This window comes from Myotis nattereri (assembly GCF_964212035.1).
Source record: "Myotis nattereri genome assembly, chromosome: 11".
In the NCBI taxonomy this organism is placed as follows: Eukaryota; Metazoa; Chordata; class Mammalia; order Chiroptera; family Vespertilionidae; genus Myotis; species Myotis nattereri.
Window position 1 is genome coordinate 78,515,753 of NC_138086.1, and position 18,565 is coordinate 78,534,317.

The window sequence follows — 18,565 nt, forward strand, 5'->3', positions numbered from 1 at the left end:
ACTTCCGGCTCTGGCACCTGGCTTTTGATGCATCCATGGCTGGGACGTCGATACATCAATCAACGGGGGGACACTTCAACTTAGTTTTTACTTTATATATTTTTTGTTAATCCTCACCCGAGGATATTTTTTTCCACTGACGCTCAGGGAGAGTAGAAGGAAGGAGGAGAGACAGAGAGAGAAACATTGATGTGAAAGACACACATCGACTGGTTGCCTCCTGCACATGCCCCAACCGGGATAGAGCCTGCAACAGAATTATGAGCTTGACCAGAATTGAACCTGAGACTCTTCAATCCTCCAGCTGATGCTCTGATCACTGGGTTTCAGCTGGAGCTTCCAACACAGACAGAACCCTCAGTCTCAATTTCCTGGTCCAGCCATTTGCATCCCTCAACTCATTCAGCTTCCCTCCATCTGATTCAAGCTCCAAGTAACAGCTTCAGATTCTGATAATACTCCCAACTCAATTCTCCCTATCCACTCCACACTGATGTTCGCCCAAAAATTTCACAAGCAGTGCTTTAGGCATCATTTGATAAGTAAATGAGACCAGCCTACAACTGACCCTTCCCACCAGTCCTCTCAGATTTGTAATTTCTCCCCAATTCACTCTTAGATATTGTCCCTACTTGTCTACGAGGTAAGACTCACCAACTCCAAACTCTACAGAGCATTCTTAAAAAATAAAAAAAATAAAAAAATACATATATATGTATATATATATATATATAGAGAGAGAGAGAGAGAGAGAGAGAGAGAGAGAATATATTTTATTGATTTCAGAGAGGAAGGGAGAGGGAAAGAGACAGAAACATCAATGATGAGAGAGAATCATTGATCAGCTGCCTCTTGCACACTCCCTACTGGGGATCGAGCCCACAAACCAGCATGTGCCTGACTGGGAATCGAACACTAACCTCCTAGTTCATAGGTTGACGCTCAACCACTGAGCCATGCCAGCCAGACTCTACAGAGCATTCTTATATGGGAGCTATTCCTGTTACTAGAAAATATCCTCTCTGAATAACAAACAAAAAACAGAATCTTTTACAGGTGCCAATTGCAGAGGCTAAATAATGCCCCGTGTGGGAGGAGACAGGAAGGAAGAGAGGAAGGAAGGGAGGGTGGGAGGGTGCTGGGAGGGCTCCAACAGGCAGTTATCAGCTCATTCTTTGAATCGCCAGGTACTGAAAAGGTTTAAAGGACCCAGGTTTAAATCCCAATTCACAATGATATGTACTCTTTCTGAAAAAATACCTACCCAACCCTGCCCATTATTATTTTTTAAATATATTTTTATTGATTTCAGAGAGGAAGGAAGAGGGAGAGATAGAAACATCAATGATGAGAATCACTGATTGGCTGCCTCCTGAACGCCCCCCACTGGGGATTGAGCCTGCAACCCAGGCATGTGCCCTTGACCAGAATCGAACCTGGGACCCTTTAGTCCGCAGGCCAACACTTCTATCCACGGAGCCAAACCGGCTAGGGCAACCCTGCCCACTATTAATTTAGCATGTTAATATGTAATTAACTGACTCAGCATGCTCACATGCTCTAACCCACATGCTCTCACAGTCTATGCCTGTGGCACTGACCACATGGACATGGGATGAGCCGTGTCCTGTGGACCCTCCCTGGCACTCCGTGGTCCTGGGCTTGACCTGCCCACACATGCAGGAGTCACACCTCTGGCTCCTCACCCCCCAGTCCCTCCAGAGAAGCAACGCCTTCCCTGAGGCGAGCTCCTGAGCCCCAAAGCCCATCCCTTTCTTGTGGGGATGGAATCAAACTCCTTCATGGCCCGCTGACTCCTCTGGAAGATTCCAGAAGCAGCCGGCCTGTCCAGCCTCTAGAATCTAAACTCAAAGGCCCAGGAGGAATTATTTATTCCTCAGTTGACTTCTGCCTCCATACATTTTTGATGGCAAGTCTCACATTTTTGTAAGTTTTCCCAATTTCCACTCTTGCATACAGTCAGTATTTAATAAATGTTTACTGCATTTAATTTTAAATATGTAAGGTCAATCACACATTAATTGATGGAAACTTACTTTAGCCACGCTATTTTGGACCTGGTTTAAGACTTTGAGACTGGAAGGAGTTATTCTCATTTGTTTTTAACTCATTCAGAGAGACAGGCGAAGGATGTGAGGGCTTTATATTTTGTAGAATTATTAGTTCAGTGTTGGAAAGGCCCTTTGAGATAAGGACCTAATATTTTTTCTCATAAATTTGAAATTCCAAGTCACCTAATGGAATTCCTTAATTATGGAATTCAGCACCCACTCAAATGGCTGTGGTGGTCTCCTGCCTACCCCACCCATGCAGGCCCGTGCCCTAATATCTCAACTAAGACACTGGTTCCTTGGTGAGTAGACAATTTCCTGATACTCAGGTGACAAACCTGCTCCCCAGACATGAACTTAAAAGCCATTTCTTTTCTTTTTCCCGAGCCTTGTCAATTCCTGGTCTTTAAAAGCAGACACTGCAATGTAAGGGAGTAACAGCCCCCCGGCCAGGTGGGTGGCGGGGGAGGAAGAGCAGGCAGGTGGACGTCGGGGCAAGGGACTTACTCGGTGCCGCTCTCCACCATCTGCGTGAGCAGGAAGATGCCGTCCAGGTTGATGAACTCCTGGGCGAAGGTGATGTCCCGGGAGAGGCTGGCCAAGTCCTTCAGCGCCTCCAGCTTGGAGTCCATGCTGGACGACTGGATGCGTTCGTGCAGGTGCTGGGCGTTCTGAGCCTTAGGGAGACACAGGGGAAGAGTGTTCACAGAGGAAACCCCATGAAAACGTTAGCGTTTCCTTCATGGGAAACAAGGACATGGTGGCCCTCAGTGCAAGACTGGACAGCCCCCACGCCCAGCGCGGTTTCCAACCACACCGCCCCCGCCCGCCGCCCCGGCCACTCATTTCTCCATGGGAACTAGTCCTCTGCCATCCGGTGAACGGGCCCCCACCTCCATTTCCGGGAAAATTGAGGGCTTTTCCCAGAAACAGAGCAGGTGTCGTAGTAAGAAGGGGAAAAGGCAAAAATGTTTATCTTCTAAGTAAATTTTTCATCTATAAATGGCAAAAAGCTTTGTGCTTGGTTAAGCAATTACACAAGTTTATACAGCGTGTTCACCAGTTAAGTCAATACTATGAATGATACCCGTCTGCGCAGTGTTCCAAAGCGTCATTAGTCACCCCAACCGTCTTTCTGGGTTACTGACAATCTTCCAGCACAACACAAGGATGCTTATAAATTTCACTCTTCTACATTTGCTTCCCATACATTCACTACTCACTGCATGAATTTATAACAAAGTAATTAGGAAACCAAGGAGCTTTGCCTAGAATTAGACCATCCTATATAATAAAACCCTAATATGCAAATCAACCAAACGGCAGAACAAAGGTTGCTATGATGCTCACTGACCATCAGGGGGCAGATGCTCCACACAGGAGCTTCCCCCTGGTGGTCAGTGTGCTTCCACAGGGGAGCGCAGCTCAGCCAGAAGCTGGGTTCATGGCTGGCGAGCACACTGGCGGTGGCAGGAGCCTCTCCCGCCTCCACAGTAGCGCTAAGGAGCAGAAAGGATATCCCCCGAGGGGTCCTGAAATGCCAGAGGGCGCAGGCCGGGATGAGGGACCCCCCCGCCAGTGCACGAATGCTGTGCACTGGGCCTCTAGTGTGTGCATGCGTGTGTATATTTACATTTATATTGATATTGATGTTAGAGAGAGGAAGGGAGAGAGAGATAGAAACACCAATGAGAGAGAAACATCAATCAGCTGCCTCCTGCATGACCACCCACTGGGGATCGAGCCCACAACCCAGGCATATGCCCTAACCAGGAATCAAATCAAGACCTCCTGGTTCATGGGCCAATGCTCAATCACTGGGCCACACTAACTGGGTGAGAATTAGACCTCTTTTTATTTTTAATATATATATATTTTATTGATTTCAGAGAGGAAGGGAGAGGGAGAGAGAAACATTAATGATGAGAGAATCATTGATTGGCTGCCTCATGCATACCCCCTACTGGGGATTAGGCCTGCAACCCAGGCATATGGCCTTGACCTGAATTAAACCTGGGACCCTTCAGTCCGCTGGCTCTATCCACTGAGCCAAACCGGCTAGGGCAGACCTCTTTTAAAGGTACTGGCAGTTGGCTTATACTTGCAGGATGGAGCTGGAAGGGGGAGGTAGAGGGGGTGGAGACAGACCGGACGAGCACAACTTCTGGATAAGAGCTTGTCTTCTATATTTCTCATTCATCCAGTAGGGGCTTCACTTCTACCTTTCAGTCAGGTCAAGCAGTAAGGAAAATATTATTACATTCCCCTGCCTGTCCTTTTGCTTAACAGAAATGCCGGCACATCTGTTGCAGTGATATTTTAACTCAGCGCTGCTGGCTCCCTCCTCTGAGCCTGCAGTACGTTTCCGAGGTGGGGAAGACGGGGTGCCTGAGCTCAATAATCAGGTGCCTTTTCCAGAACAGAAATGCATTAGAAACATCTGAAGGGCCCCATGTGCCCTGTAACAGGGGGGAGACTGCTCAGTGGGGAAAGGGAGCCCACACAGGTCTGTCCTGGCAGCAAAGGGACTGCACCCCACAGTCTCCCTAGCACAGCCCGCCTCCCCGCCAGGTTCCCCGCCCTGCCCTGCCCTGCACAGCCCCGAGGACAGGGCGGGAGTCCACAGGAAAACCAATGCATCTCCAGGAGCCAAGGCAGGTGACCCTGCCCCTGTCCCTTGGTCAGAGGTGTTCCGTGGTCTCCCCTGTGTTACACCCCACAAATGACACTCTGCATCCGAAGTCAGAAAAGGAGGAGAACCCTCTCGACCCGTTCACTGATCCCATATTGTAACGAGGAAGAAGAGAGAGCTGAGTGAACAGAGACAATCACTTTATCTTCTTGAACTGCTCAAGGATATACTCTTCTCTAAAATTCTCAAACGACTGATAACATTTAACCCAAGTGAATCACTTTGAATTCCTAAGAAACTACATTTTTCTCCAAGCAGGAGGTCTGCATTGATTATAGACATTATGATAATAATGAGTACCCAGAATTATTTCATTGTCATTATCAGTGTTTACGAACGCTGTTTGGTGCTGTTAAAATTAGTGATAAAGACAGCTAACCGTTAGGTTCACTCTTTATGAGCCACCATGGTAAACATCTTTAGGAAGGAATGCATTTGATCTGCACAACAGTCCGTGCAGGCGCACGGCTTTGTCATCCTCACTTTACAAAGGAAACACAAGTCCAGAGAAGTTAAGTATGAATAAGTTAAGAATAAATAAATGAAAATATATGCACACATATGTACATACTAGTGACCCAGAGTGCGAAATCGCACAAGACCCAGGACCCCAGACCCCGCTGCACCGCGGGGCTCCCCGAGTCCTGCCAGCGCCACGGGACTCCCCCCGAGTCCCTCCGTGCCATGAGACCCAGAGTCAAGTCCCCGCCCACCCGCGCACACCTCACACGCAGCCCCGCCCACCCACGTGCACCTCGCTGCGCAGCCGCCTCGTGGTGACCCGTCTTTGATCATTACAGCGTTATGACCACTGGGTTTTTAGTATACAGATAATGGCAGGAAAATGACCAAAATAAACAAATCATGATATGACCCATGGTTATTTATGAATTGTAATATTCTGCATAATTTTCTTTGCAGCACGGTTCAATTTTTCAAATTTTCCACGATGCTGCAATGTTTTAACATTGGGGGGGAGGGGAGTCAACATTATTTAAAAATAAAATCACGTCGGTTCTGATTCTTCACATAGTACCAATGAACAGAGCCTCGTAGCTGTGCGGGAGACAATGTCCTGATGTAAGTGATTTCTGGTATTGGTTGAAGGATAGAAATCAAGTTTCATCCTCAGCTGCCCCCAAATCCCCCCTCCCCGCTGTTCTTGAGGTCCTGATTAAAATGTTCCCCAAGAAACTTCCAGCATGGTTCCAGGTCCATGATACCAATAGGAAGTCGTCTAAAGGCTCATTTAAAAGTGTACAAGTTTCATGGATATTTTCCAATGTGCACTCAACGTTGCCCAGCTATCAACTTTGCTTTCCTGGAATGTTTGAGATGCCCCTGCCAATGACTCCTTCACTCCCTCCCCTCTCCCTAAGCTCCCCTTTCCCCCTACTTCCCCCACAGGGGATCTTGCTACACATTTTACTGAGAAAATCTAAGCAATCAGCCAGGAGTGCCTTCCTCTTCCCACTACCAAGGGCACAGCCAACACCTCTATGCTCATGCGCTGAGTCTTCCTGGTACTGACACCTGGTTCAGGCTTCCTACAAAGGCCATTCCTGCTGCTCTCCATCCCTGCTCCTCTGGCCTCAAGTTCTGTCCTTCTACATGACCCCCCTTTGGTCTGCTCCATCAGGCGCTCTCTCTGCAGTACACCATAAACTTAGGAACCTCCATGACCCTATGCCGTTCTAGCCATGCCCACACTCCCCTGCTCCATGCTCAGCACAAGCTCTGGAATGAAAAGGGGGTCTGTAGTTGCTGCCTCTCTTCTCCCCTCCCATCCCCGCCTCCCACAATGATGCTTCCATCCTCAGCCCCACACTCAGAGTGTCTCCAGGTGCTATCCATGCCTCCAGGTGGGGGCCCAGGGATCACTGCCCTCACCTAATCTTCCTTATTGTCTCTGTGGCCTTCAACACACCGAACTCCTCCCTCCTCCCTAAAACAGTCTTCTCTAGGCTCCTGACTGGCTCCTCCTCTAGACCCAAGAGTGTGCCCAGGGCTATACCTTCCTATGGCAACCTCATCCAGCTCATGGCCGTCCATGTCATATATCTGATGATGGCTGCCCAGCACTCACACCTGACTGCCTTCCTCCTGGACACAGAACAGGCATCTCAAACTCTTCATTTTCCCCTTCCCAAGCCGCCTATTGCAGGAAACAGTGCCACTGTTTAACTGGCCCCAACACCAGGGCCATCCTCACCTCCCCCCTCAACACCAGGGCCCTCCTCACCTCCCCCCTCAATGCCAGGGCCCTCCTCACATCCTCCCTCAAGGAGATCCATATCCATCCCCCAGGAAGGCCCGGTAACTTGCCCTCCAAACTTCCTTGGACCCACCCTGCAGCAGGCAGCCCCCGCGGGGACGGCTGCAGTGAACGCCTACCTGTCCCTCGCCACGCCTGCTGTCTGTCCTAGGGCAGTGGCACTCCTCGCCTAGAGGCCTCTGCCTCTGCTTCTCTCTCACTTGGGCTCACAGAACAAACACCGGCAAGAAACAGAACTTCAACATTGCACAGCCCTCTTTTCGTTTCTCAAGTCAGAAGAAATTAAACATTAAAATTGTTAATGGTCTTATTGTTAAGAATCTCTGATAACCTGTGTCCACGTGACTGAGATACCACCATTTTCCTTTCTGCCAGAGTGACTAGTCTCCAAAACCAGCGTGACAGGCCCTCTGGCCTGGATGCCCCAACAGCGGTCTCCACACAAGAGGAGCAGAAAGGGAGGACCGTGCTCAGAGCTGGCAAAGCCACGGCTGGCATTTGAAGAGCAGTTTTATTGACTGGGCCCAACGGCCAAAACAATGGGCCAGAAGAAACCAGGCCATACAGAAAAGGGCTCTTACATATTGCAAAGTTAGGAACGCTGAAATGTTTTCAGTAGAGAACATTATGACTCACCTCTTATAGGCTGTGGTGACCTTAAGATAACTGTATATCTGTTCATTTAGTTAAAAACAAGAGCAGTGCATGGCATAAAAATATGTAAGTACTGCCAGACGTTATAAACTAAAGTGACCCCAACGCTAATTGCAGTGAGCGCTTGAGAATGATGTCGTCCATCATCAGCATGCATATGCCTCCTTCCGCGTACCTCTCCGGGTCGCTCCACGCAGAAGGCTCTCAACCTGCCTTTGCACTGATGCTGTGATTCTGTAACGTCTCCAGGCGGCACACGCCATGGTCTTGCTAACCGCTGCACACTGTCCTGTCACATGCATATGAGCTAGGCCCGGCTGGTAGACAGTTACCAGCTTTCCATTTCTTGATTATTAAAAACAATGATGCACACAGCCCTGTGTGCGTGTGTGTGTGTCCTTATGAGTCTACCTATTGGATAAGTTCCCAGCAGTAAAACTGTCAGGACAAAGACACATATATTTTAAACTTGGGTGGATACAGCTAAACTGCCTTCCAAAGTGGCTGCTCCAATTTAATGTTTTCTACTGATTAGAAAGACAGAGAAGGGGGGGAGAGAAACTTCAATTTGCTGTTTCGCTTATTTATTCATTCATTGGTCGATATGCCCTGCAGATCAAATCCACAACCTTGACGTATTGGATGATGCCCTAACCACTGAACTGCCCGGCCAGGAGAGGCTGTTCCAATTTATACTCGCAACACCACAGCAGCTGGCCTCACACCTTGATTACTGAGGAGGACAGATTTTCATCTCTTCTGAGAGAGAGACTGAGTTTCTTCTTTCATGTTTATCTATATCTATATTTTTATCTATATGCCTATACCTATATATCTATAGCTATAGATCTATGTACGTCTCCATATTCATACTTACATTTATCCTGGCTCTGCCTGCCAGGATAAACAGATACACAAACGTACAGATCAACAGACATGGAGAGAGACAGATATATAAAAACAGAGATCATTTTTGCTTATAGATTTTGGCCATCTGTTTTGGGGCATTATTTATAATTCCTGGAACTTGAGGAATTAGCACTCTATCTGTCACGCATATTGCCAACTATTTTTCCTAATGCGCTGGTTTTGAATTTGTTTCTGGAATTCTTTCCAAACATCAAGCTTGTGTGGTTTCTATTTTGTCGTTGTCAAATGTGTCAATCTTTTCCTTTGTGGCTCCTGGGGTTTGTGTTGTACTTAGAGAGGCCTTTCTCACTGCGAGACTAGAGATAGATTCACTGTAGGGGCTTTTTAAAACAAAATTTCAGGGAAGTAAAACCAAGGGTCTGGCAACCCCAAGCTTCCTCAAATACAACAGTGGCCAAATGCATATTTATACGCTGCTTTAGGCAACACGTGACAGATTCCACTTGCACTGCTGCCATTCCCAGGGCAGGCACAAGGAACCGCTGCTCAGCTGCACGACCGAAAACGCCTCTGACCCTGGCTGCTCAAATACACCCATCCGCACCCATTTCCTGGGCATGTCCATGGTTATATTTCCGTGGCAATTTCCGTGGGGAGATGGGTGAAGCCATGACACCTGAGAGGCACACGTGTTTAAGATGATCACTCGAGGTGCTGTATAAAGTGTGCAAGGCTGCCCTGGCCGGTATGGCCCAGTGGATAGAACGTTAGCCTGCGGACCAGGGTCCTGGGTTCAATTCTGGGTCAAGGGCATATATCGCAGTTGCAGGCTCCTCCCCGGCCCAGGCCCTGGTCAGGGCTCATGCAGGAGACAACCAATCAATGTGTTTCTCTCACATCAATATTTCTCTCTGTCTTTCCCTCTTTCTTCCACTCTCTCTAACATCAATGGAAAAATATCCTTGGGTGAGGATTAACAACAAATAAAATAAAAATAAAGTGTGCAATGCAGAGGAGGGCCACCGGCCAGGTGTAAGGGCTTTTATAAGAATAACAGTGCAGGTTGTTTTTACAGATCTTCTCTTATGAATCCCCTATTCTGCTAGGAACAATCAGAAAGGGTTGTTCTATGATAGAGGAAGACAGAAAACAAATTCATCAACCAAAGCCAGCACAAACAGCACCTCTGATAGTTTTGTAAAACCCAGTACAGCTGTACATGTGTGTACACATGTGCATATGCATGTCCTTGCTACAGAGAGCCAAGACAGATGAAAAGACTGGAAAAGCTGGTGTAACACCAGCTGCTGGTTCTTTATGACGCTCTCTAACACTTCCTAGCCAATGTGATGGAGACAGTTATTTTTAACCTATTTTTAGTACACATGTAAAAAGTGAAAGAGTTAGCATATGCTGAGCCATATTTTCCAGTTAAACACAGAATAATAAAAAAATCCACCAGCAACAAGTGAACTTTACAAATTCAAAATATCTCGCTTATTATACAGTAATTCCCAATTCTAGACACTGTGGCTACAGCCAAAATATTAAAGTGCTCTCTTAAAATGCAGATTCCTGGACCTACACATTGTAATTCAGCTTCTCATTAGAAGGCCAGATATTGGCATTTAAAAATATGTTTTTTATTGATTTATGAGATAAAGGGAGAGGCAGAGAGAGAAATATCACTGATGAGAGAGAATCACTGACCGGCTGCCTCCTGCATGCCCCCTACTGGGGACCGAGCCTACCACCCAGACATGTGCCCTGACCTGGAATCGAACCATAACCTCCTGTTTCACAGTTTGACACTCAAACACGGGGCCACACGCACCAGGTGACATCAGCATTTTGAACGCTCCTCCAATGATTCCTGTTTGGGGAACACTGCCCTTTAGGGAATGTGAGCCAGTCTTCTGCAGGTGGACTCCATCTTATAACACTGCCTTGCGCAGGGCTTTCCATCTGTCCCTGACCATGCTGGGACTGCCCGGGCCACTGCCTGGGCAGCACAAGCCCCACTGCGCTGCCAGGGCCAGGCCGTGCCACAGGCTGCTCACACTCAGGGTGCTGAGTAATCCCCCTCTGCCCAACACCTAGCCTCCTCGCAAGGACTGGCTTCGCCTGTGGAAATTGGTTCATGAGCACATGGCAATAAAAACGAAAACGGACTTCTCTGGCCTAGAGAAGGCCTAGATTTAATACATAAACACCAAGAAACGGAGCCTCTCTAATTCTAAGATGAAATAACAAGCAAGATGTACTCTTTCTGCCCAGCAAGAAAATGAGCAGCTTTAGCAGGATAAACAGAAACTATAAAAACCAAGGGAAACTGTGGTCTCGAAAGGTCAAATTAGCATGAATTCTTGCTGACTCAAGTAAGAAGATCAATGCTACATCAGGCAAAAATGTCTCAGCTCATCATGCAGCCGCTGAAAAATGAGTCTAAATTATAATTACCATTAAGTGGAAAAGAAGGCTTCGAAAGGCAGTCCAGCCAACTCCGGCCACGCGCTCTGTTGAGCTCATCACTGGGTTTAGGTTCAAGATGTGATTGGGTAGAATGTTTAGGGGACTTTTAAGCCTCTCTAATATAATTTCCAACAAGAAAAATCTGTGGTAGTTACAGTCCCCACAATTTAATTTCAGCCAGATGCCTTTCCCTGTTTTCACATTTATTTTTAGCCACCACACGGCTGCAGGAGAAACTGAAAACGCGAGTCAGACACAGTTTTCATCGCAGATGCATGAAAATAGTAACAGTTGGTGTATTTTCTGAAGATTAGTTTTTTTAGGAAAGCAATAAAAATGCACTGTGAACAGATATAGTTCAAATATGCTAATAGTACTACCTAAAGTATCTACAAGGAAGTGAGAAAGATAAAGATAAGCAAGGCAGTCAGTAGCTAAATATTCTGTAGCATTTGGTTTAGCAGCTTTTATTTGGAAGACTTTAAAGGTGTTGTATCCAGAGTCAGCTGTCAGTGAAACAGCAGGCGTGCAAACACTTCTTAAACTACATTTCTATGAACTATTTTAATGACTGACCAAACTAGAAAATGCTTAAACTCTCTCTTACACACACACACACACACACACACACACACACACACATGCACACGCGCACACCCTCTGACTTTAAGGGGACGTAACAGGCTGCCTTTGGTCTTGTTTGCTTTGTCTTTTGAATTTGCTCCGATGGTGCTGGTGGGCATGTGGGCAGGTGGATAAAAGCCAGTCAGTACAGCTGAGTGATCCCTTCTGTACTGTGAGGATGGTGGAGATGACACACAAACTCAAACTGAAAGTCACTGTATGTGTCTGCACTTGACCTGGAGGGCGGCTTGCCTGTCTTGTAGTGGGAAATACAGGGAGAGCGTTCCTGATTATCCACAATCTGCGTGTGAGGATGTTCCAGAGACCTTCCCTTTTGCACTAACGTCATCTTCACACATGAATGTCCACAATCACATGTAGAGGAACAGGAGAGGAAGTGTTTACGGGAAAGCTACACACGAAGACCTACTCACCGGAGACGTGGTTAATCGAAGGATGGTGCCATTTTTTATTTCATTTCGATTCTGCAAAAGAAAACAGTCTTTGTAAATCTTCCAACAGAAGCTTGGAAAGAAGAGAATAAAGGCGAATGTACTCTCCTGAAGACTATCGTAAGCATCTTTGTGATTCTGTTTATCCTCACCTGAAGAATTTTTAATTATTTCTACAAAGAACTAGTTCTTTAAGAACTTTAAACTGGCTCCCAGATGTGCTAATTTTATATCAAGTCATAGACAGCATTCGGCACAGAGGCAGTAAATAGGGGCCCAAGAATACCCAACCAAAAAAAAGCAATTTTGAAAGGTTTTTAAGGGACTATGATCTAGTAATTCTACTAACACAGGGTGGATAAAAGCAGGCTTACAGTTGAGAGGGTGCAAAACACAGAGCTAATAATGCTATTGTAATGATCATAACCTGCCAATCCTTATCCATACAAACGGCTGTGAATCTACTTTTGCCCACCACACAAAAATTTGTACATGAACATTTATAGAGACATTGTTGGTAATACCCCAAAGTGGAAACAGCCTGACTGTCCATGAACTGAAGGATGGATAAACAAAATGTGGCAGGCCCAGTCAATGGAATATGAGTCGGCCATGGTACGTGCTACAGCACGATAAACCTTGAAAATATTGCACTAAGTGAAAGAAGCCAACACAAGGCCCACACGTGGTTTGAAGCCATTACGGTATATGAAATGTCCAGAATCGTCACATCCACAAGACAGGAAGCCCTGGTGGTTCCCACGGGTGTGGGGGGGGGACATGGGGCAGAATGCTAACGGGAACAGCAGTTCTTCTCTGAGCCATGAGAACGTTCCAAACTGGTGGCGGTGATGGTTCCAAAAATCTATGAATATACTAGAACCACTGAACTGAACACTTCAGGAAGACCTGTTTCGGGGGGTGCGGATTGTGTGTCATTAAAGCTGCAAAGAGCAGACAGGAGCAGAGCCGACCAGTCAGTCTGGGCGGTGTGTTTGGGGGAGGCTATTTGAGGGAGTGTTCTGAGCTCTCCGTTAGCCTCTCGGAGAGTAGAATTTCACTGGCAGTTTTATTTGAGGCCAGTAATCAGCCCTCAGGAGACCTCCCGGGAGCCACACTTCACAGCGCCCACCAGGAGAGGCGAGGCCAGGAGGTTAACAAAAGGCTGTGAGGCTCCTTCTCCTGCTTCCTCTAAGACAGGCCGCACGCTAGGATTTCCTCAGGATGCAGCAGGCACACTGAGGTGGTGGGAAATTTCTTGGGGTCTGATGCCAAAACCACGCAGAACACTCACTCTCCCTCAGGCTTCAGGCCAACACTTTCTCCCAAAGAAACCCTAAGCCGCGCATTTCCTACTGAGCACAGCAGGCCTGAGGGCCCAGCACTGCGGAACCAGACCCTCCTTGGGGAATGCCAGCCCGAGAGAGCATCCCCAGCCAGACCCTCGGGCCGCCCCTCGAGAAAGCTGCCTGCTCATCACGGGAGCACGCAGGCCAGGGCGGAATGACCACCTGCGCCAGGCTCAGCAATGAAATAAATTTCAGTCATTTAAAAGGTCTCCTTTTGGAGATCAACCGAAGGACTTCTATGCATGCATATGAGAATAACCAATGGACACAGACACTGGGGGGCGGGGGAAGCCGGGGAGATGTCAAGGGGGAGAAAAAAGGAGACATGTGTAATACTCTTTGTAATACTTTAAGAAATAAATAAATAAAAGGTCTCCTTTCAATCCTAAAATCCTGACTCTATGAGAATTGGGGAGGGAGAGAGCACATACTAATTCTAGAATATTAAAGGGACAAGTTTCATACCTCTTTCCTGCTCAATTTCTAAATGAATTGAGAAACAGAATCAGAAGATGAAATGCTGGAATATCCCATTTGTTACTAATTATGCAGAACGAGGCTCAGCGTGAAAACAGCAGACAGCTAACCAAACCCTCAGACTAGATGCCTACTGAGGTAAGACCGAAGGCACGTTCCCTCCCAGAGGAAAAAGGGGCCCAGTTTATTCTCCTCAAATAATCAGTCCAGGAGGGAAAGACCCCGGTGTTGTGAAGAGGCCAGGAGGGTTTAGCAATCTCTCCTCATGGAAACTGGAGAGGGGATGAGGCATCCTAGTAACAGCAGTAAACTGGCCTTTATTGGGCTGTAATACCGATTTAACCATCATCCTAATTCTGTTCCCATTTTAAAGATAAGAAACCGAAACTTCCAAGAGAGAGAGGGTGAGTTACTTGCTCAACATCATGGAGGGGAGGAAGGGGAGGGGAGGACCTGCCGGGAGGGGCTGGACTCAGTCTCCCTGGCAACGAGAGGAAGACCTAGAGCTTGCATTTATCCTCCGAGGGGTGAGTTCATCAACTGGTCAGCATCCATGACAGCACAGACTTTTAGCACATGCTCTGCCGACTCCGGGGGTCCCCGTGAGGCCCACGGATGCGGGGCGCTGGGAGGGAGTCTGGGGTGAAATAAAGCAGCGGGGCTCCAGGCCCCATGTTGACTCCTAATGTTCTGAGGTCCAAGTACGGGGTCTTTGAAGAAAGGGTCCTGAGGACTGCTTGTGAGAAACCATAGCAGTATTAAAACCATGGGCAGCCGGAGCTGGGTTCAAATCCCACTGTGTGTACTAGTGCAAGTGACCTCACCACTCTGATCCAAGTCTCCCCAACACGGGAGGGCGAGTCATCGCGCAGAAAATGCAGGGGGAACCAGACGTGGCGGTGCTCCGAGCCTCGCGAGCAAAGGGCTGGAGAAGAAGAGCCACCGTGGCTGCTACACAGAGAGCAGCACCATCCCTTCCACTGGGCTCTCCGTCGGCAGCTCATTAGCCTTCTCTCTCTTCCTTTCCCCGAAAAAATGCTTTTTAATCAGTGTTGTTTTTTAAAAATATATATTTTATTGATTTTTTTTACAGAGAGGAAGGGAGAGGGATAGAGAGTTAGAAACATCGATGAGTGAGAAACATCGATCAGCTGCCTCCTGCACACTCCCTACTGGGGATGTGCCCGCAACCCAGGTACATGCCCTTGACCGGAATCAGACCTGGGACCCTTGAGTCTGCAGGCCGATGCTCTATCCACTGAGCCAAACCGGTTAGGGCTTAATCAATGTTTTGTACTTTGGAATAAAAAATATAAGTGAAAGAACTATTAATACAGGTATTAAAAATTTAAAGGTCCCACCCTGGCCAGGGTGGCTTTGTTGGTTGAGCATCATCCTGTGCACTAAAAGGTCACCAGTTTGACCCCGGTCTAGGCACATGTCCAGGTTATGGGCTTGATCCCCAGTAGGGGGCATGCAGGAGGCAGTCAATTGATCTCTCTCATATCAATGGTTCTCTCTCTCTGCCACTACCTTCCTCTCTCTCTAAAATCAATAAGAACATATTAAAAAACAAAACAAGCAAAAACTTTAAGGTCCCAACAGAAGGCCAGACCAAATTCAGAGAGAAAAGCACTGGTGGCCGCCTGCCTGGGAGCCTGTGTCCTGTCAGGGAGGGGCCGGGACCTCTCGCGGGCGGAGGGCACCTGCGCGCTGAGGAGTGCTGGCTTGGCACGGACACCCGGTGACAAAGGAAAAGGCTGCGCTTGCTCTGATGTCACGCATCCCCTGGGCAGAGGAGAGCACCGCTTTAGAGCAGGGTCTCCGGGCAGGACAGTCGGCAGAGGACCTCCTTTACCTGCGGAATCTGGGGCCAGGGACACAGCTGTGTGCCCGCTTCCGGGTGTGTCAACGGGATAGTGCCTGTCTCCCGAGGGTGTTCCGAGGATTAAATGACATAATCCGCCGGAAGTGCTTAGAACAGTGGCAGGCACACTGCCAGCGCCCCAAAAAGAGTTAGCTGTTCATTATTCAGCACAAAAATAACATCCCGAAAGCACATTGCTGTGTAGCTGGTTCTAGCGCGTCCCTATATATAATCTGATCAATAAAAAGAGGAGTGTGATCTATGTTCCCCTAAGCCTAAGACGACAGTCAGCAGCTGCGATCCAGAAGACAGGACACTCACAAACGTGTGCCTCTCCTCTCAGCAGAGCAGCATGTTGAGGGGGGGTCTGAGGGTCTTTGTCGTTCTCAGGCCTGTGTGTGTGTTTCACAGGCAGTCAGTCCTTCAGCAAGCACTGTGTGTGTGTGTGTGTGTGTGTGTGTGTGTTACAGGCAGTCCTTCAGTAAGCACTGTGTGTGTGTGTGTGTGTGTGTGTGTTTCACAGGCAGTCAGTCCTTCAGCAAGCACTGTGAGTGTGTGTGAGTGTGGGTGTGTGTGTGTGTCACAGGCAGTCCTTCAGTAAGCACTGTGTGTGTGTGTGTGTGTGTGTCACAGGCAGTCCTTCAGTAAGCACTGTGAGTGTGTGTGTGTGTGTGTGTCACAGGCAGTCCTTCAGTAAGCACTGTGTGTGAGTGTGTGTGTGAGTGTCACAGGCAGTCCTTCAGTAAGCACTGTGAGTGTGTGTGTGAGTGTGTGTGTGTGTGTGTATGTGTGTGTGTGTGTGTTTCACAGGCCGTCCTTCAGTAAGCACTGTGTGTGTGAGTGTGTGTGTGTGTGTGTGTTTCACAGGCAGTCAGTCCTTCAGTAAGCATTGTGTGTGTGTGTGTGTGTGTGTCACAGGCAGTCCTTCCAGTAAGCACTGTGTGTGTGTGTGTGTGTGTGTTTCACAGGCAGTCAGTCCTTCAGTAAGCACTGTGTGTGTGTGTGTGTGTGTGTGTGTCACAGGCAGTCCTTCCAGTAAGCACTGTGTGTGTGTGTGTGTGTGTGTGTGTGTTTCACAGGCAGTCAGTCCTTCAGTAAGCACTGTGTGTGTGTGTGTGTGTGTGTGTGTGTCACAGGCAGTCCTTCCAGTAAGCACTGTGTGTGTGTGTGTGTGTGTGTGTGTTTCACAGGCAGTCAGTCCTTCAGTAAGCACTGTGTGTGTGTGTGTGTGTGTGTGTGTGTTTCACAGGCAGTCAGTCCTTCCAGTAAGCACTGTGTGTGTGTGTGTGTGTGTCACAGGCCATCCTTCCAGTAAGCACTGTGTGTGTGTGTGTGTGTGTGTGTCACAGGCCGTCCTTCCAGTAAGCACTGTGTGTGTGTGTGTGTGTGTGTGTGTGTGTTTCACAGGCAGTCAGTCCTTCAGTAAGCACTGTGTGTGTGTGTGTGTGTGTGTGTGTGTGTCACAGGTAGTCCTTCAGTATGCACTATGTGTGTGTGTGTGTGTGTGTGTGTGTGTGTGTGTGTGTCACAGGCCGTCCTTCAGTAAGCACTGTGTGTGTGTGTGTGTGTGTGTGTGTGTGATTTTGCTTATCTTATTCATTGACTATCTCCTTTCACCCTTAGCATGTCACCTCCATGAGAAGAGGTAGTTTATCGTGGCTATATTCCTCTTTTCTAGAACATGAGTCTCCATGGCTGGCATATGGGAAGTACTCAATAAATATATGTTGAATAAATGGCTGAACCCAGTGCACGCCTGGCCATAGAGGAGACACTGAGGTAGATACAAACTTAAATAAGACTTAACTTCTCTCCGCCGGGAATTCAATAAAAGTGGGAGACTGATAGGTGATAATTACACCTAGACCAGGAGGCGTCCTGGGCCCACAGTGCATGACGGGCACTGCGCATGCACATGGGAGGGGCGGGGAGGGGAAGGGGTGTCCAGCGAAGGCCTCCCGTGGAGGTCATCTTCAAGACCATCCTGTATCAGCAAGGATTTTCCGGGAGAGAAGAGGAAACAGCACATCTCAGGGACAAAATTTACTCATGGAACGGAGATACGTCCTGAGTGATCTTGGAGGCTGGGACACACCAAGAAAGGAATGACACCTGAAAGGGGGACTTGGTGAGAAAGGTGATGGGATTAAACAAGGCAGTAAAATTCCTAGACACACACATCTGGTGACAACCAGCAGAAAAGGGGGTGGAGGGAGGTGGAAGAGGGTAAAGGGAGATAAATGGTGATGGAGGGAAACTTGACTTGGGTGGTGAACACACAATACAATATACAGATGGTGCATTATAGAACTGTACACCTGATACCTATATAATTTTATTAACCTACTAGGGGCCGGGTGCACGAAATTCGTGCACTGGGGGGGGGGTGTCCCTCAGCCCAGCCTGCCCCCTCTCACGTACTGGGAGCCCTCAGGCATTGACCCCTATCACCCTCCAATCACAGGATCGGCCCCTTGCCTAGGCCTGACGCCTCTAACAAAGGCCGCCTTTGCCCTGCCCCCCACCTCTTAGCTCCCGCCTGGGTTTCCGATCACTGTCAGTGGCAGGGGGCTTCTTCCTGCTTTCCCTTTCGCCTCCCTGCATTGTGCCTACATATGCAAATTAGCCGCCATCTTTGTTGGCGGTTAACTGCCATCTTAGTTGGCAGTTAATTTGCATATAGCCCTGATTAGCCAATGAAAAGGGTAGCGCCGTACGCCAATTACCATTTTTCTCTTTTATTAGTGTAGATGCCACCCCA

At 48.1% G+C, this 18,565-nt stretch overlaps 1 protein-coding gene across 3 annotated transcripts in view; it reads right to left on the reverse strand.

The window, feature by feature from the left end:
• The window catches only part of ELMO1 (engulfment and cell motility 1), a 392,644-nt gene that overhangs the window by 251,248 nt on the left and 122,831 nt on the right, over positions 1-18,565 (reverse strand). For all 3 annotated transcript variants that reach the window (XM_081102184.1, XM_081102182.1, XM_081102183.1), the window contains exons 5-6: positions 12,094-12,144; positions 2,580-2,749 (exon numbers count right to left, since the gene is read on the reverse strand). In XM_081102184.1, the coding sequence (XP_080958310.1) occupies positions 2,580-2,749; positions 12,094-12,144 (221 nt within the window). The remainder of the gene's footprint in view (positions 1-2,579; positions 2,750-12,093; positions 12,145-18,565) is intronic.